The 20,851-nt window shown below is 42.5% G+C and overlaps 1 protein-coding gene across 5 annotated transcripts in view; it reads right to left on the bottom strand.

Annotated features, from left to right (window-relative positions):
• pam (peptidylglycine alpha-amidating monooxygenase) overlaps window positions 1-20,851 on the bottom strand; it is a 205,006-nt gene that overhangs the window by 93,033 nt on the left and 91,122 nt on the right. For all 5 annotated transcript variants that reach the window (XM_033017373.1, XM_033017370.1, XM_033017369.1 and 2 more), the window contains exons 5-6: window positions 6,981-7,068; window positions 1,617-1,708 (exon numbers count right to left, since the gene is read on the bottom strand). In XM_033017373.1, coding sequence (XP_032873264.1) covers window positions 1,617-1,708; window positions 6,981-7,068 — 180 coding nt within the window. The remainder of the gene's footprint in view (window positions 1-1,616; window positions 1,709-6,980; window positions 7,069-20,851) is intronic.

Genomic DNA, 20,851 nt, shown 5'->3' with positions numbered 1-20,851 from the left:
AATCTCTATAAGATGCTAGACTAAGTGGGACCCGGTGGGTCCCAGCATCACACGGAAGGGCTGGTCACCAACGCAATATTCCACCTCTCCACCAATTCCAATATTGCTCGCCAGTGGGGGGGCTGTCTGTTGCTAGTATGAGTGTTGCGGGCAGAAGGTACTGGTTTACAGAGGGCTAGTATAGACATTGTGGGCCAAATGGATTATTGGGCTGGCATCCAACTGCAACGATTTTAAAAGCCAAGCCAAGGCAAACAATTGGGCTGCAGCCACCGGTCAACCAAAATTCATTTTGTGAACACAAACTTGTTAAAAAGGCGAGGCAAACAATTGGGCTGCTGCCACCCGACAACCAAAATTCATTTTGTGAACACAAACTTTTTAAAAAGGTGAGGCAAACAATTGGGCTCCAGCCACCTGACAACCAAAATTCATTTTGTGAACACAAACTTTTTAAAAAGGCGAGGCAAACAATTGGGCTGCAGCCACTTTACAGCCGCATCGAGGGGACTCACCGTGGAGTAGACGTGCGTTCAGTGTTACTCGCAGCTCAGAGAGCCGTGACCCTCGCGCTTCCTGGGTCTGGCAGAGACTGAGTGAGGTGCTACACTTCCGGGTTTTATAGTCCCTCCCCCTGCCGCCAGCGGGGGCAGCAGAGAGAATAATAATAATAATAATAATGCAATTTATTTGCTGGCGCCTTTCTGGACACCCAAGGACACCTTACAGGACATAAAATCACAATGCATTTATCAATATTAAAATCAAGTTGATTAAAAACAAAAACAAAACAAAAAAAATACACAAAACATTTTAAGTCATTAAAATCAGGGTGAACATGGTGGAAGTTATGTTGGGTATGCTAATCTAAACAGGTGTGTTTTGAGTAGTGATTTGAATTGATCGATAGTGTCCAGGTGACGGATGGGAGGTGGGAGAGTGTTCCAGAGACGTGGGGGCAGAGCAGCTGAAGGCTCTGGCACCCATGGTGCTGAGTCTAAATGTGGGGACAGTTAAAATTGCAGCTGAGGAGGAACGAAGTGACCGGGAAGGAGTGTATGGTAGCAGCAGGTCAGAGAGGTATTGGGGAGCAAGGTGGTGTAGGGCTTTGAGGGTCAGCAGTAAAATCTTGTAGTTAATCCGGTGGTGCACAGGGAGCCAGAATGGGGATCTTTCTGATTTTTCATCGATGGGAAAAATCCTCTGGTCCCGGAAGGCAGAGGGGGGCTCTGAGCGAGGTGGCCAAATATGACGGCCGTAGGTGGCGACGTTCTCTTGGAAATCGCAGCACAGTGGGCCAAATGCGGTCAAGATCAGACTTTTAGTAATATAGATAAACTTTGGCTCTTTTTTTGGTGTATTCATCCGATAATGAAAATGAGATGTGCAATCAGAAACAAGAGAAGTTTCAAGACCTACAGCTGGGTATCAAGAGAGGTTATTATATATTTGATAAAGACACCCCCCATATGCCACCAAAAGAACCATATGCAAAGGACAGAAAGGGAGGCCATCTACAATATCTTAGAGATAACCTTGATTAATGGTAGGAAGCAAATCAGTGTTGGAAGGCATTACCTACTGCATTTAAAACCAATAGATTTAAAATGACATACCTGCAGGTAATTGTGTAGGTGGAGCATTTCTAGCCCATGCATACATGATTGCAGCTTCACGTAAGCATGTTCCATATCTGTTGCCACAGTCCCTGAAAAAGAACATAAAATGGAGTAATTAATTGTAATTTTAATAGCCAAGTTGCCATTATGTGCAACTATTGTTCAGATGGCAACCTCTCATTAAAAGGTACACAAAAATGCTGGAGAAACTCAGCGGGTGCAGCAGCATCTATGGAGCCATAGATGCTGCTGCACCCGCTGAGTTTCTCCAGCATTTTTGTGTACCTTCGATTTTTCAGCATCTGCAGTTCCTTCTTAAACATCTCATTAAAAGGTGTCTTTTCTTCTCACCATTTAAGTAAATTGCTAAAAAATACTTATTTTCTTGACAAAGTTATAATGACTATGATGCCAACCAAAATGAACTTTTAAATGTTGCAATTCCTTGATAATGTTTTTAGTTATTAAAACCATTTTTTGTCTATCTTTGGTATAAATCAGCATCTGCAGTTGTTCTTTGTTACATTTTGACCTATTTCTTGGCTCTATTCTGCATTGACTCCAGGGTTCAGATGCTCTCCATATCATGACAATAATTAGACATTGCATTGCATAATCTGGGAGAACCCTACAGGTTTTAGAATTACTTTTTAAACACACGTCTTTATTGATCAGCATTCCAGTTGATCATAGTATTATTTGGACAGGCATCTCATTTTAATTTTCAGACCAGCTTGTGTTCCACCTGAATCAAAAGATCATGATATCATGTGTGGCTCAAAGACATAAGCATCTACATTAATGCTCCAACTCGGAAATAAAAAATAGATAGCTATCAAGGTATTGTCATTCAGCGGATACATTGAACCAAAAGTTCAGCAGTCTGTCATGTGGACATGAACTATTTAAAGACACGCTACACAAGAGAGGATTTCACCTGATATCCTTGCCGAAAATTATACTTCAATCAATTCTACTAAAACAGATCATATGGTTGCTTAACTTGAAAACACATTTTAAACCATGTATTAAATACTCTTCAAAATAGCTAAATGGATGTGAACTATTCTTAGATCGTCCTGAGAATGTGAAAGGTATTCTGTAAATGTCTTTATCTTTTCGTACCTGATGAGACCACTAAAGATCTTAAACCTATTTTAAATGTTCAATTAGTTTATTTTATGTGCAATATATATCCTAATCTGTACTGAATTAAATTTTCTATACTTCTACCCACTTGCAAGTTATCTCCAACATTCATAAATTTCTGAACTTTTGAACTATTGTTCCTGCTTATTTTGTGCTACCTTTAAATTTAACCTATTGTTTTGCATTTTCTAATTCATACCATTAATGGAAATTTAAAATGTCACAGTGCTAATTATAATTTCCCTGACGACCAACCCTGTTCTTCCACAATCTCAACATGCCCCAGTAAATACTGAAGTTGCTTTCGACCGAAAGATCAATTTCATACTCATTGCTAAGATATAATGATTTTTTTTTACCAGGTTCAACTGATGGGAATCTATGCAGTTTTATCAAATATCTTTTGGACGTTTCAGACTTTGAATCAGTTTGGGCAGCTATGCAAACCAAACAAAATCATATCAGCTATCCAGTTTGAGTAGCATCTTATAATCGCCAGAAGCTTGCGTCCTTTATAGGACGGATGATGACAGCTAGGTCAACATTTGTAACAAGATGGACTTGAAAGAAGAAGAAGATCGAATACATGCAACATGTATCACATAAACCTGCTCCTCCACCTGTCCCCAGAGAAATGATTGCTTTGTTACTCCCCAAGGTCTGGCCTGCGAATAGCAGGCAGCAACCAGGCAAACAATCACAGGCAGGCACTTTGTATTAATCAGCTCAACAACAATCTTCTGGGCCATGACACAATGTAGCTGTAAACCTTTAATCAGGGTAGCACCTTATAATAAATAAGGTAAACCTGCCTTTCAGATTAAAACAACATTGTAAATCCCACCTTCTCTGGACTTCCATCACCAGGCTGCCTTTTCCCCAGTCCAAGTCAGAGTCAGAATCATACAGCTGTCAGCCCAACTCATTGACACCCACCGGTTAGCATCCTTCCATATTAATTCCATCTTCCAGCACCTGGTCCACAGCCATCTGTGCCTAGCAATTCAAGTGTTCATCTTGACTCCTTTTAATTGGACTCAGTGACCCAGCTTCAACCACTCGCTCAGTGCATTCCTATACTTAGCACTCTCTGAGTGAAGCAGTCTTTCATAATACTTTGCTCTTTGAGTTTTCTTCAGCAACTGCTGGATACCAATGCAAATTAAGTCTTTGGCACATCAATTGTTCTCATATATCTGTAAACTATCTAGCAGTATGTCCTGTGTAGGAAGGAACTACAGATGCTGGTTTAAACTGAAGATGGACACAAAATGCTGGATGGAGTATTTGCCTGTCCTGCTGAGTTACTCCAGCATGTTGTGTCTATTTTTAGCAGTATGCCTTCTTCTAATTTGAGTGAGAAATAGATTCAGGTCTAATTATTATTTGTGTTCATTTGGCACTTCACTACCATACAAGCTTGTTATAGTCATCAAACATTAACTTCCAATGCGGCGAGTAAAACACATGAATATAAAGTATTTCATCATAAACTACGCGAGAAAACAGTTTTCCACTCAAAAGTATACTTATAGTAAGGTTCAAATGTTGGGAAAAAAACAACAAATAAATTGCAATTGAAAGAGCAATTCAGCCGTGACCTGACAATATGCATATATCTTTTTAAAGGTTTTAAGGCTGAGACTTTAAAAAAATGCAATGTGCTTCTCTTGTACTAGTAGTGGAGTTTTGGGTTTCTTTTAGGTCAAGTCAAGTTTGCACAAGAATAATGTGATAGAAGTACAAGAAAAATCTTGGTTGCAGTAGAATCACTAACATTTACAATCATGTAACCCAAAAAGCATAAATTATATGTAAACTACACATAAATTCCACGTTAGTGGGAAGAGAGGACTGTTAAAAAAAATACATTAGTGCAATGCGGAAAATTTGACCACAAGTCCATGGTAATGCAAGATGAAGTCCATTGTGTTCTGTTGCAGATTGGATTAGGGTGTGCAGGTCAGTTCAATAATCTGATAGTTGAAGGAAAATAACTATTCCTGAACCTGATGTGTTCAGAATATTAGGCACCTGTACCTCTTGCCTGCTGCTAGCAGCGAGAAAAGAGCATGACCCGGATGGTGGGGATCCTTGATGAGCCAGCGTTTCATGTAAATCCTTTCAATGGTGGGAGGGCTGTGTTGGAGATGGGCGGGGCTTAGTCCACCATTCTCTGCAGTCTCTTGCTTTCCTGTGTATTGGAATTGCCATACAAGGCCATGATTCAATCAGTCAGGATACTTTCTACAGTATATCCTGGAGAGGTTGGTTAGAATATGCAATGATATGCCAAATCTCAGATTTGCCCTTGCATCTAAGTACTGGGCCCAGGAAAAGGTCACCCGAAATGGAAACTCCCAAAAATTTGAAGCTGGTGTTTAAGTAATGTTAAGACAAATTGTGCATAATTGTCACCCTCAGCAAATGTTAGGAGAATCAATGAGCCTCATTGCATTGAAAGCAAATAAACCTTATCAGGGATATATTGCTACTATTTTGCCCTCTCTTTGTTCTGTCATTTACTATGACTGCATAAAATAGCATCTTTAATGAAACGTAAGAGAAAACTAATGGGCCTGTCCCACTTAGGCGACTATGCAGTCGCCACATGGTCGGCACATGTTCGCGGGTGGTTGCCGGGGAGTCGCCTTCAAGGTCGTAAGGAATTCCCGCATTCTGGGAACCAGTCGCGGCCTCATTATGGTCGCCGCAAATTTTTTAACATGGTGAAAAATTAGCGCCGACTAGAATGAAGCCGCCATGAAGAGTAGCGAGAATTCTCGTGCTGTAGGTGGGTCGCCAGGAGGTCCTAGTGGGTTACCAGGAGGTCAAAGGTTCTTGTAGGTTGTAGCCAGTGCTGACCGGTGAATTTCATTGGCTCATTGGGAAAAAAAACATAACCAGTAGTTTTCAGAACCAAGGATAACCGACCGATAATGTTAAATTGAAATACGAGATCGCGGCCGTGTATCTCTGGTTTCTTAAAAGTTGTCTAGGCTAGATGCAGGAAGATTGCTCCCGATGTTGGGGAAGTCCAGGACAAGGGGTCACAGCTTAAGGATAAGGGGGAAATCCTTTAAAACCGAGATGAGAAGAACTTTTTTCACACAGAGAGTGGTGAATCTCTGGAACTCTCTGCCACAGAGGGTAGTCGAGGCCAGTTCATTGGCTATATTTAAGAGGGAGTTAGATGTGGCCCTTGTGGCTAAGGGGATCAGAGGGTATGGAGAGAAGGCAGGTACGGGATACTGAGTTGGATGATCAGCCATGATCATATTGAATGGCGGTGCAGGCTCGAAGGGCCGAATGGCCTACTCCTGCACCTAGTTTCTATGTTTCTATGTCTGGCTTCTTAAAAGCTGTCTCCACTCCTTCTCCCTCATAGTGCATTTTCAAGAGTTTTACCAACCTGGCTACTTTTACTAACACTGCCTTCAACAATAAAGCTGTCTTTTCATTGAAACATCTTGAAAATTCTCACTGTTCTGATTTGCCCGGATGCATTAATTACAGTTGTGAAAGTCTTTCACTGCATCCCAGAAATTCTGTACACTTAAAGTGCAAAGGATAAGCTTTTCCCATATTGTGGGAAAAGATTTGAGCTGCTGCAAATCAATGAAAAAGCACATATACGACTGCGTAATTATTACATTGAAATAAAAGCTCAAAGAAGTCTCTATATCCTAATGTGAATGTTGGCAGGGAAATTATTGTCAATGTGCGGGGAAGACAATAATTAATGTATCTTCTTAAAATGCAGTTGAACATTGTCAGACTTTAGAATGATTTTGGAACAACATGAAGATTGTTTCCTTTGACATCAAATTTGCAATAACTGTTTCTGTCATGTCTAGAATGAGCCACAAATTAAACATGTGACTGGGTTGGTAACTGTGCAATTTCAAATAGAAAATAATCAGCCTATAAACTAAACCAGGGAATTTCAGTTGACATTTCTAAATTGACCCGTGTTTCATTCCAGCATTTATAGTATGATCAGATTTAACAGATTCTCTCATATATCTTAGACTAAGTTTGCTAATGGTTAGCAGAAAATACATGCACAATATCAATGAGAAACAATTATTTCAATGGGATTGTACCCATCCTGGATGATGACAATATACATTTTGTGTTAGGCAATGATTCATCAATTATGCACGTTCATTAAATAATATTTATGCTGAAAATACAAGCTAAAGTTATTACCAGTAATCCTCATTTGTGGCTGGCAATCTGCATCCAAACAATAACATGTGATGAGCTGTGTCCATGTTTGCATGAGGTTTAAAGTCAACTGTAAAATGAAGTTGAAATAAATTTAATCCGGCGATTATCTTTGATACATCATGACTTAAGCAGGGTTGAATGCAGTATTTTCCAACTGAACAATATTGGTGAGTAAATACGTGAATAATTAAAACAGTAAAAGCATGTCATGACGCTTCTTGTGCAAGCTGTATATTTTTCCTTTTTTTCTACATTTGATTCAATTATTGGTAATAACAATCAGTAGTTATTTATTCACTTGTTAACTTTATCATTTTAAACTGTACAAAGTTTATTACCCGACTCCTTAAAATTGTTCCGTAACCAAACATTATTGAAAAACTTTTCAATTATCAAGGACATCTGCATTCTAAAGTTATTTACATCTGAACATAGCAGAACCAAGAAATAAAAATTTGCTTTGTATTGGACCTACTTCAATCTATCTCAATTTCAGCATACAGACTTTCCCCGACTTACATAACGGTTACGTTCTGTAAACCCTTACGCAAGTCAGATTTTATGCAAGTTGCAATCACCTTAAAACTAAGCATGAACGAAAGAACTGCAGGTGCTGGTTAATACACAAAATGACACAAAGTGCTGGAATAATTCAGCACAATCAACACAAAATGCCACCTATCAAAGTTTTCCTGAGATGCCGCCTGACCGGCTGAGTTACTCCAGCACTTTGTGTCATTTTGTGTCACTGAGTTGTTAACGTAAGTCAGGGAGTGTCTGTGTTTGAAAGTACTGCAATGTTGGAAATATTAAATAAGTATAGTCACTGTCATGATGAATATTGAAAAAAGGAACATAATTTATATGGAGCAACACTCCACAAACAGCAACAAAATAAATGAGCCTGTAAACTATTCAGTTGGAATAACGGCAAGGCACCAAACCAAGGCTACGGAATAAAAGTTTTAAAATGTCTTTGCTAAAAATGGCACTTCCACACCGTACTGCACTCTCTCATTTCACTAATGCAATGTCAGCATATGTTGAAAAGCAAAAGGAAAACAGATGCTGGAAATCTGAAACATAAATGAAAATGCCAGAAACAGCATTAATTTTTCAGTTCAATCATCCTTTACCAGAACTGTTGTAGATCAATCATCATTCATCGACCTAGGTTATGTGCTCCCAAGTGAGTCCCGCTGACTCAGAAGACACCATGTTTAGTACTGAACTCAGTATGACACACATTATAGTTTGCTAACTTTTAGTGACCCGAACAAGGTTCACAATTTTTTTCTTCAGGTTAATAAACATACATGTAGTTTAGTTTAATTTAGTTTAGAGATACAGCGTGGAACCAGGCCCTTCGACCCATCGAGTCTGTGCTAACCAATGATCATGCGCACACCAGTTCTATCCTACACAATTTTACCGAAGCCAATTAACCTAGAAACCTGCACATCTTTGGAAGGAAACCGGAGCACCCAGAGAAAACCCATGCAGTCACAGGGAGAACGTGCAAACTCTGTGCAGACAGCACCCATAGTCAGGACCAAACCCAGGTCCTTGGCGCTATAATGCAGCAACTCTACTGCTGTTCCACTGTGCCACCCCATGTCTGTGATTAGTTTGTCAAATATGACTGAAACTGCAATTTGACACAAGTAACCATTTGAGACACAGAAGTCAATGCTACAATGATTGTTAGCAGGTCAATCCAACATCATGAGCAATGCTACAGATAAGATCAAGAATCAATTCTTCATGGCTCGTAGCTCACTGAGTAAAGATGTTTCTTTTACCAGAATTATGAACATTGTGACAAAAACAAACACTGTTTTTTGTCTTGTTATTACTGGACACCTTAAGATAATCCTAAAAGAACTGCTTATTGAAATGTATTAAAAATAAAAAGATCTTTGTTGCAGCCATTTGTCTTATTCAGCCCACAAAGACTGATATTGAAGTAAATTCACCTGATGTCAATTCAGACGTGTGTCAATTCCTACCAGTTTCCCAGGCAGACCTTCATCTTTAGTCAAAGTCTCCATCAAAGTGCTCCAATGGGCACTCGCATCGTCCCCAGCTATGCCTGCCTTTTTGATGGCCGAACAGCGCTTGTTTCCGGCGTACACTAGCCACATCTCCCAACTCTTTCTCCGCTACATTGACGACTGCACAGGGCTGTCTCCTGCACTCATGCAGAACTCGATCCTGCTGTGACCATGATAGTCAATAACAAACCGCTGATCGCCAAGGTCGATACCGGTGCCCGCGTGAACGTCATGTCACTCAAAGTGTTCAACAAGATAAGAACCACTGAGCGCATGAGTAAAGACTCCTCCACTTTACATGCTTACGGAGGGGAAATTCTTCACCCACTGGGCAAAACCTACTTCAAATGTACCATCAATGAACAGACCAAGGACTTGCTATTTTACATCGTTCAGCCAAGTTCTGAAACCCTGCTAGGCATTGATGCGTGCCATGACCTGGGTTTGGTCTATTTCGGGCGTGCTGTTCACAAACTCTGTTTGACAGAGGGACCACCCAAACAGATGCTATCCAACTACAAAGGTTTGTTTGACAACCAACTCGGTAAACTACAAGATCGTTGTCGACTATACAGTCACCCCAATCCTACGTGCCCCTCACCGCGTCCCGCATGGTACACATGAGCAAATACACGATGAACTTAAACGTATGATCTCCATTGGAGTCCTCGCCGAAGTCAGCAAGCCCTCTGATTGGGTTTCCACCATGGTTGTCACCACAAAGAAAGACGAGAAGGAGTTACGCATCTGTATCAATCCTAAAGATTTGAACACAGCAATCAAACGCCAACACTATCCTATGAGGACTATCAAAGACGTCACAGCACAAATCAGTAACGCAACGGTTTTCTCAGTCTTGGATGCCCAAAACACATTCTGGCAAATCCCGTTAGACCGTGCCTCATTGGCATTAACAACATTCGCCACCCTGTTCGAACGTTACTGATTCCAAATAATGCCTTTTGGCATCAACTCTGCCAGCGAAGTCTTCCAGCGTGCAATGGACCAACTGTTTGCAGAATTCCCCTGTGCCATCATAGTTGACAACATTCTGGTTAATGGCCGCGATGCTACCGAGCACGATGCAAACCTACGTAAAGTACTGGACCGTGCCAGAGACATCAACGTAAATCCGAACCCACTTAAATGCAAGATCAGGGTTCCCGAAGTCATTTACGTAGGTCACATGTTCACTAACAATGGGCTAAAACCCGATCCGCTGAAGACTGCAGCAATCAACGAGCTGCCGGTGCCAACTGACGTCACCAGCCTACAACGATTTCTAGGCATGGTCAACTAACTGGGAAAGTTTATCCCCAATCTCAGCGAACTATCAGCCCCCTGCGTCAACTAGCCCACAAGGACAACACCTGGTCCTGGTACCCAAACCACCAGCGAGCTTTTGAGACTTTAAAACTACAGCTCGCTAGTGCACCCACTCTGTCTTACTTTAACCTCAACCGGCCAGTTACAATCACCTGCAACACATCCCAGTATGGACTAGGCGCTGCATGTTTGCAGACCTCTTTCAACGGCGATGTTTTGCCGGTAACCTACGCTTCAAGAACCCTAACGAATACCGAACAGAGCTATGCCCAGATAGAAAAAAAGCAGCTTGCCGTGGTTTTTTCCTGCTCCAAATTCAAAGACTTCATTTTTGGCAAAACCTTCACGGTAAAAACTGATCACCAACCGTTGGTCACAATCCTGAGCAAGCCTATCCACGCTGCCCCAGCAAGGCTTCAACGCATGGTGATGCAGCTTCAACGGTTCGACTTCCGCATTGTCTACAAAAAAGGTAAAGACATGCACATCGCAGACACTCGATCCCGGGCAGAACGCGCCACCAGCGAACAACATCCTTGTGAACGCAAGGAATTCTCCGTTCTAAAGGTTTCCTTCGTACCAACTGACTGCCTGCGCCGCCTCGCCGAACACACTGCCATGGATAAAACCTCCCAGCTGCTAACTTCAATCATTAAAGGCGGCTGGCCGAACAAACAATCCAACACTCCCATTGAACTAAAACCCTACATCCTGGTACGTGATGAACTTGTCCTACAGGGCGGAGTGATCGTAAAGGCTCACAAGACGGTCATTCCTCCCCTCTCTGCGTAAGGAGCACTACGAGGAGATCCACGGTGGCCACCCAGGCGTTGAGGCCACCCTACAACGCGCCAAATAAATGATTTACTGGCCCGGAATGACCAAGTACATTCGGGAAAAAACGGAGTCATGCGCGATCTGCAACAGGCAAGCGCCACACCAGCAAAACCAACCGCTGCTGTCCCAACCTGCTCCCTCCCTACCATGGTCGTCCGTGGCCGCCGATATCTTCGACTGGCACGGGAAGCACCATCTCGTTTTGGTGGACTCGTACTCGAGTTGGTTCTAAATTGATTTTCCACCAACCATCTCCTCGGAAATAGTCATCCAGAAACTCCAGGAGCACTTCGCCGTACATGGCATTCCAACCCACCTTCAGACTGCAATTCTCCAGCCAAAAGTTCAAAGACTTTGCCAAGCGCTGGAACTTTAAACATGTCACCAGCAGCCCAGAGTACCCACAGTCCAACGGGCTTGCCGAACGCGCTGTTCGCAGCGCTAAACAACTTATGGAATGCTTTTCCCTGGATAAATCTGATGTCTACCTAGGCCTGTTGAACCTGAGAAATGTTGCCAGAGACGGTGTTTTAGGCTCTCCAGCTCAACGACTAATGTCCCAGCGAACAAGACCCCCACTGCCCGTGACTCAAGATCACTTAAAGCCTAAATTTCTCTGCCCTGCTGTAATTCAAACACGCGTACAATCCAATCGAGACGCGCAGAAACGTGCCTACGACAAGACCAGCAAGCCACTGAAGCCACAAATCCAAGGCCAAGTGGTTGGTTTACAGACAATCAAAGGACATACCAAACTGGGGTTCCTCCATGGCCCCGCAAAAGAGCCACGATCCTACCTTGTCGATGTCGGCGGCACCATCTACAGACGCAACCGTCAACACATCCTTCCAGTGAAGGAACGACGTCCGGCGCTCCAGAGTCCTGACGCCCCTCCACTGAACTTTAAGTGATTGCTGTTCCAGTCGTTCCAGTGCCTGCAGCTGCCACCCCCCCCACCACTCCCCGCATTGGTCTACGCCCCCAACCCCCCCCCCCCCCCCGTACCTGGTTCACCGGTACCCCCGCGACGGTCTCCCCAGAGCCCTATCGGCTCCCCCAAACGTGCCCTTAACTTTTCGGAGGAAAAGTTGATGAGGCAGCTCCCTACCGTACGCGGACCGGGCGGGTTAGCAAGCCGCCTGTTAGATACGGCGACTACGTTTAACCTCATTATTCGTAGATGTGGCATTTTGCATTTAACAATTTATTTACTCATCGTAGTGATAACCCTGTATCTACTTTTCATTTATAGAAGAAGAGATGTAGCATTGGCTATAGCATGTTAGCCAATTAGAATGCTTAGTAATTATAACCCCACCTAATTGTAGCATTCATTGTGTAAGATCCTGCCCACTGTCTATCAGTCTGAGTAGCAGTGTGAACGTTTGATGACCTGCTGTGTGGTTGATGAACTGAACAATAAAGATGCTTGTGTTTTAACCCGTGTGAGTTTGAGCTCTTTACAAGTATGTTCTGTGTGACTCACTGGTATACTTAAGGAAGTATGATATTCATAGTGATTGCCTCCTAGTTCGAAAATTGTGGTTCAAATCTTTCTCCCAGAGAACTCACAACATAACCCCAGCTGATACATCAAGATACCACTGGCAAGAGTTATGAAAGTGGTGGCCTACTTCGCAACTAATTCAAAAATGAGCAAGAGAATGTCATTTAGTGCATTGGGTAATATATATTCCATAATATTCTATAATAAAACAGATTACCTGGCCATTACACTTCAGTTCATGGACATTTATTAGGTGCAATTGGCTTCTGTACTGACTGCATTACAATAGTAATTACATTCCAAAAACTAATTAACACTATGAGATTCAAAGACTGCTATTTACATTTCCATTCCTCTTTCTTTTTTAGATCAAATCCATGATATTGGGGGTAGAATGCTGACATGGATAGAAAATTGGTTGGCTGGCAGGAAACAAAGAGTAGAGATAAACAGTGTTCAAAAGGGAACTGCAGATGCTGGAATATCGAAGGTACACAAAATTGCTGGAGAAACTCAGCGGGTGCAGCAGCATCTATGGAGCGAAGGAAATAGGCGACGTTTCGGGCCGAAACCCTTCTTCAGACTGATGGGGGGGTGGGAGAAAGAAGGAAAAGGGGAGGAGGGGGAGGAGCCCGAGGGCGGGCGGATGGGAGGGTGGGAGGAGACAGCTAGAGGGTTAAGGAAGGGGAGGAGACAGCAAGGGCTAGCAAAATTGGGAGAATTCAATGTTAATGCCATAAGGACGCAAGGTCCCCAGACGGAATATGAGGTGCTGTTCCTCCAATTTCCGCTGTTGCTCACTCTGGCAATGGAGGAGACCCAGGACAGAGAGGTCGGATTGGGAATGGGAGGGAGAGTTGAAGTGCTGAGCCACCGGGAGTTCTGTCGTACAGTTGGAGGGCAGGGGGGGTCACAGAGGGTGTGCAGTTAGAGTGGAGGTTGTGAAACTGTCTCCAGAGAGAGGAGAACTTCTTCAAAGTAGGCATACCTTGAGGAGATATCGCAGTGGAGTAGACAAAGTGTTCAAAAGGGAACTGCAGATGCTGGAATATCGAAGGTACACAAAATTGCTGGGGAAATCCAAATCCCTTTCAGAATGGCAGGCAGTGACTAGTGACTAGTGGGGTAGTGGGGCAGGCAGGCAGTGACTAGTGGGGTACCGCAAGGCTCGGTGCTGGGACCGCAGCTATTTAAAATATACATTAATGATTTAGATGAAGGGATTAAGAGTAACATTAGAATATTTGCAGACGACTCAAAGCTGGGTGGCAGTGTGAACTGTGAGGACGATGCTTTGAGGATGCAGGGGGATTTGCACAGGTTGGGTGAGTGGGCAGATGCATGGCAGGTGCAGTTTAATGTGGTTAAATGAGAGGTTATCCACTTTGGTGGCAGGAACAGGAAGGCAGATTATTATCTGAATGGTGTTAAGGTAGGAAAAGGGGAAGTACAACGAGATCTGGGTGTTCAGCAGTCACTGAAAGTAAGCATGCAGGTAGAGCAGGCAGAGAAGAAAGCTAATGGCATGGTCTTCATTACAAGAGGAGTTGAGTATATGGGCAAAGAGGTCCTTCTACCATTGTACAGGGCCCCTAGTGAGACCACACCTGGAGTAATGTGTGCAGTTTTGGTCTCCAAATTTGAGAAAGGACATTCTCACTATTGAGGGAGTGCAGCGTTGGTTCACGAGGTTAATTCCCGGGATGGCAGGACTGTAATATGTTGAAAGAATGGAGCAACTGGGTTTGTATACACTGGAGCCTAGAAGGATAAGAAGGCGTCTTAGAAACATAGAAATTAGGTGCAGGAGTAGGCCATTCGGCCCTTCGAGCCTGCACCGCCATTCAATATGATCATGGCTGATCATCCAACTCAGTATCCCGTACCTGCCTTCTCTGCATACCCTCTGATCCCCTTAGCCACAAGGGCCACATCTAACTCCCTCTTAAATATAGCCAATGAACTGGCCTCAACTACCCTCTGTGGCAGAGAGTTCCAGAGATTCACCACTCTCTGTGTGAAAAAAGTTTTTCTCATCTCGGTTTTAAAGGATTTCCCCCTTATCCTTAAGCTGTGACCCCTTGTCCTGGACTTCCCCAACATCGGGAACAATCTTCCTGCATCTAGCCTGTCCAACCCCTTAAGAATTTTGTACGTTTCTATAAGATCCCCTCTCAATCTCCTAAATTCTAGAGAGTATAAACCAAGTCTATCCAGTCTTTCTTCATAAGACAGTCCTGACATCCCAGGAATCAGTTTGGTGAACCTTCTCTGCACTCCCTCTATGGCAATAATGTCCTTCCTCAGATTTGGAGACCAAAACTGTACGCAATACTCCAGGTGTGGTCTCACCAAGACCCTGTACAACTGCAGTAGAAACTCCCTGCTCTTATACTCAAATCCTTTTGCTATGAATGCTAACATACCATTTTCTTTCTTCACTGCCTGCTGCACCTGCATGCCTACTTTCAATGACTGGTGTACCATGATACCCAGGTCTCGCTGCATCTCCCCTTTTCCTAATCGGCCACCATTTAGATAATAGTCTGCTTTCCTGTTTTTGCCACCAAAATGGATAACTTCACATTTATCCACATTATACTGCATCTGCCAAACATTTGCCCACTCACCCAGCCTATCCAAGTCGCATTGCAGTCTCCTAGCATCCTCCTCACAGCTAACACTGCCCCCCAGCTTAGTGTCATCCGCAAATTTGGAGACATTGCCTTCAATTCCCTCATCCAGATCATTAATATATATTGTAAATAGCTGGGGTCCCAGCACTGAGCCTTGCGGTACCCCACTAGTCACTGCCCGCCATTGTGAAAAGGACCCGTTTACTCCTACTCTTTGCTTCCTGTTTGCCAGCCAGTTCTCTATCCACATCAATACTGAACCCCCAATGCCGTGTGCTTTAAGTTTGTATACTAATCTCTTATGTGGGACCTTGTCGAGAGCCTTCTGGTAGTCCAGATACACCACATCCACTGGTTCTCCCCTATCCACACTACTAGTTACATCCTCGAAAAATTCTATAAGATTCGTCAGACATGATTTACCTTTTGTAAATCCATGCTGACTTTGTCCAATGATTTCACCACTTTCCAAATGTGCTGCTATCCCATCTTTAATAACTGACTCTAGCAGTTTCCCCACTACCGATGTTAGACTAACTGGTCTGTAATTCACCGTTTTCTCTCTCCCTCCCATCTTAAAAAGTGGGGTTACGTTTGCTACCCGCCAATCCTCAGGAACTACTCCAGAATCTAAAGAGTTTTGAAAGATTATTACTAATGCATCCACTATTTCTGGAGCTACTTCCTTAAGTACTCTGGGATGCAGCCTATCTGGCCCTGGGGATTTATCGGCCTTTAATCCATTCAATTTACCCAACACCACTTCCCGACTAACCTGGGTTTCACTCAATTCCTCCAACTCCTTTGACCCGCGGTCCCCTGCTATTTCCAGCAGATTATTTATGTCTTCCTTAGTGAAGACGGAACCAAAGTAGTTATTCAATTGGTCCGCCATATCCTTGTTCCCCATGATCAACTCACCTGTTTCTAACTGCAAGGGACCTACATTTGTTTTAACTAATCTCTTTCTTTTCACATATCTTTAAACACGTTTGCAGTCAGTTTTTTATGTTCCCTGCCAGTTTTCTTTCATAATCTATTTTTCCTTTCCTAATTAAGCCCTATGTCCTCCTCTGATGGTCTCTGAATTTCTCCCAGTCCTCTGGTATGCTGCTTTTTCTGGCTAATTTGTACGCATCATCCTTCGCTTTGATACTATCCCTGATTTCCCTTGTTATCCACGGATGCACTACCTTCCCCGATTTATTCTTTTGCCAAACTGGGATGAACAATTTTTGTAGTTCATCCATGCAGTCTTTAAATGTCTTCCATTGCATATCCACCGTCAACCCTTTTAGAATTAATTGCCAGGCAATCTTGGCCAATTCACGTCTCATACCCTCAAAGTTACCTTTCTTTAAGTTCAGAACCAATGTCACTCTCCATCCTAATGAAGAACTCAACCATATTATGGTCACTCTTGCCCAAGGGCGCACGTACAACAAGACTGCTAACTAACCCTTCCTCATTACTCAATACCCAGTCTAAAATAGCCTGCTCTCTCGTTGGTTCCTCTACATGTTGATTTAGATAACTATCCCGCATACATTCCAAGAAATCCTCTTCCTCAGCACCCCTGCCAATTTGATTCACCCAATCTATATGTAGATTGAAGTCACCCATTATAACTGTTTTGCCTTTGTCGCACGCATTTCTAATTTCCTGTTTGATACCATCTCCAACTTCACTACTACTGTTAGGTGGCCTGTACACAACACCCACCAGCGTTTTCTGCCCCTTAGTGTTTCGCAGCTCTACCCATACCGATTCCACATCCTCCAAACTAATGTCCTTCCTTTTCATTGCGTTAATCTCCTCTCTAACCAGCAACACTACCCCACCTCCTTTTCCTTTCTCTCTATCCCTCCTGAATATTGAATATCCCTGGATGTTCAGCTCCCAGCCTTGGTCACCCTGGAGTCATGTCTTCGTGATCCCAACTATATCATAATCATTAATGGCTATCTGCACGTTCAACTCATCCACCTTATTACGAATACTCCTTGCATTGAGACACAAAGCCTTCAGGCTTGTTTTTACAACGCTCTTACCCCTTATACAATTATGTTGAAAAGTGGCCCTTTTTGATTTTTGCCCTGGTTTTGTCTGCCTGCCACTTTTACTTTTCACCTTGCTACCTATTGCTTCTACCCTCATTTTACACCCCCCTGCCTCTCTGCTCTTGTACCCATCCCCCTGCCACATTAGTTTAAATCCTCCCCGACAGCACTAGCAAACACTCCCCCATATCAGATTATTAAGGGATTGGACACGCTGGAGGCAGGAAACATGTTCCCGATGTTGGGGGAGTCCAGAACCAGGGGCCACAATTTAAGAATAAGGGGTAAGCCATTTAGAATGGAGATGAGGAAAATGTTTTCCACTCAGAGATTTGTGAATCTGTGGAATTCTCTGCCTCAGAAGGCAGTGGAAGCCAATTCTCTGGATGCTTTCAAGAGAGAGTTAGATAGAGCTCTTCAAGATAGCAGAGTCAAGGGATATGGGGAGAAAGCAGTAAAGGGGTATTGATTGTGGATGATCAGCCATAATCACAGTGAATGGCGGTGCTGGCTCGAAGGGCCGAATGGCCTACTCCTGCACCTATTGTCTATAATACTGTTGGAGAGAAAGCTACAGATTTATGCACATTGAGGATATATTTCCTCGTAAAATGCGGTATAACTTGGAGGGTAATCTACAGGTATCTTATTGCCTGTAATTAGTAAATGTGTACTAATGTCATTCATGCTATTAATTGCTAATTATCAAGGTATGCAAAGATTACAAAATTTCAACTTGAAATTCGTTGCACCATTTAAAGTATTGGAATGATTAGAAACATAGAAACATAAAAAATAGGGGCATGAGTGGGCCATTTGGCCCTTCGAGCCAGCACCGCCATTCATTGTGATCATGGCTGATCATCCACAATCAGTAACCCACGTCTGCCTTTTCCCCATATCCCTTGATTCCGCTAGCCCCAAGAGCTCTATCTAATTCTCTTTTGAATTCATCCAGTGAATTGGCTTCCACTGCCTTCTGTGGCAGAGAATTCCATAAATTCACAACTCTCTGGGTGAAAAAGTTGTTTCCCATCTCAGTGTTAAATGCCCTACCCTTTATTCTAAGACTGTGGCCCCTGGTTCTGGACTCCCCCAACATTGGAAACATTTTTCCTGCATCTAGCTTGTCCAGTCCTTTTATAATTTTATATGGGGGGGAAAAAAATCATGTTCCTTTTTATTAACAAATGAAAATGTTTGCTCAGCATGAATCCGTCCATGAAAAACAACATTTTTTCATTATGCAATTGAGCAAATAGAACAGGGATAGGATTTCCACAGTTCAAAATAGTTCATGTGTATTTTCTCTCGGGCACAATTCCTCTGTACAACAATGAAGAGCTATCATTAAAAATGATAGCAAAAGATTACACTGCAAAGATATTTCAGACAATTATATGCATTTCAGGAATATCAACTATTTATTATTGAAAACAACTTGCACTGACAGCACAATTTGTTTATTAATTAGTAAAAGTAATGCTAACCCAAATATATATATGAGCTTCTGCAATAAGAGATTGTAATTTCAAGTTATTACAGAAATTGAAGAACTAAAGAAACAAACAGAGCTATTTTATGGTCACATTAATATAATTCAGAGGGATGGTTATATGGCTACCAGAATGGTGTGCACCATTGCTACATTACAATCTTTCAGCATCTTGAATAAACCAATTAATCAAAGGACAGTAAATATTATATTGTAGGCTTTCCCGATAGTGGATGGTGAAGGATTTACTGTCTTCACTGTCAGGCAAATAAATGGTCTGTTCAATGAAGCAGGATAAAGCATCTAGACTCAGACAGAAAATCAATATCATACAAATTGAATGCCTGCGTTTTGCTTTAAGAATTTGCATTCAATGTCATAGCAGTTATAACTGTTAGATGCTCATCAAGTCAGCCTATTTACTTACATCAGTTTGTGGTTGATTTAAAAGCTTACCGCTGACTTAAACTCAAACCCTTACTGTGAGATACAGTTGATGCAAAGCTCAGAAATAAAGCTAATTGTTTTAAAAGCCGTAGAAAGTCTGCAAGAATACAAGCATTATCATAAACAACCATCATTCATGAGCTCTCAATAAAATAATTGTCCACATATAAAAGTCTTCAAAGATTAATGAATGATTCCAGTCTCTTCCATGCAAAGTTACACAAAGGATGCGCTGTGTATTAAGTGGGTAGAATAACTGAAAGGGCTTAAACTACACATCTGATGACTGGTTTGCAGGTAGATAACTCATCGCTCTATTGTTTTAATGAACTGAGACAGTTGAAAGGTCTTTGGTTTTTTTTTCCTTCATGGGCAGCAACATCTGATTGAGATTGAATTGCTTCTATTCTAGTCCTATGGGTTCTGGGGTAGAGGGTGGAGCAGAATGGGATGGCTGGCCTGTGCAGTTGGCCCATCCACTGTTTTAACTTTGCTCTCAGAATATTGTGGTTCTCAATATCTTTTCCATTTTGAGTAGTCATGGGCCAGTATTTCCCATGTCAGAAAGAACATTACATCTTTTTAAGGGAGCTTTGAGAACATCCTCCTGGAAATTGTTTGTGTGGCAGAACCGAGTTTTAGGTGTCTGATATCATGCACAGATGAGTTGGGCTGAATGGTCTTTTTCCACCTTGTGTAACTATAATATTCCATTACTAAGACTTTAATTGTATTCAGCTACTTCATTGACAGCCCACGTAGCTGAACGCAATTAAAGTCATAATAGTGGGATGGTATAGAGTCACACAGAATGGAAAAAGACCCTTTAGCCCAACTCATCCATGCCAACAAAATGCCCATCTAAGCTATTTGTATTTGCCAAATCTCTTCGTACAGCTCAAGCCCTCAAGTGCTGACAACATCCTTGTAAATCCTCTCTGCATCCTTCCAGATCATCTCCACTGAAGCGGGACTTTGCTGGAGGTGTGTTGCAATATTTCAGCAAGGAAGATTGAGGAGAGGGTTGGAATATTTACTTATTTTGTTTGACCCCCATTCTGCATTGGCATTTCACCCATGATGGATATTTTGTTTAGAATCATGGCAGGCATGCCGTCATGTAAAAGATAGACTGAGGCAATCAGAGCGCGTTAAAGAATTTCCCACCATTTATCTTGGATGACAGTGCTGACAAATTCTGTGAGGTCACGAAAGGCCACATACATTTATTGATGGAGACTTGAGAGTCTGCAGATGCTGGAATCTGGAACATGGAACTGACTGCTGGAAGAACTCTGTTCATCCAGCAGTTTGTTTTTATTATTTTAGTTGATGTTGCTCCTACTACTTTCTTAAGTAGTCATGCAGTGAAGATCAGTTTCAATTTGTCCCTTGATGAACTGAGTCCATACTGAGACACAGTGTTTAACACTGGCGGCAGTTATAGAGGAAACTTTTAATGATTTTCTCAGAGGCTGACCCCAAGTA

This window comes from Amblyraja radiata, chromosome 3 (assembly GCF_010909765.2).
Source record: "Amblyraja radiata isolate CabotCenter1 chromosome 3, sAmbRad1.1.pri, whole genome shotgun sequence".
NCBI classification, from domain to species: domain Eukaryota; kingdom Metazoa; phylum Chordata; class Chondrichthyes; order Rajiformes; family Rajidae; genus Amblyraja; species Amblyraja radiata.
This window is presented reverse-complemented; position numbering and strand designations above follow the sequence as displayed.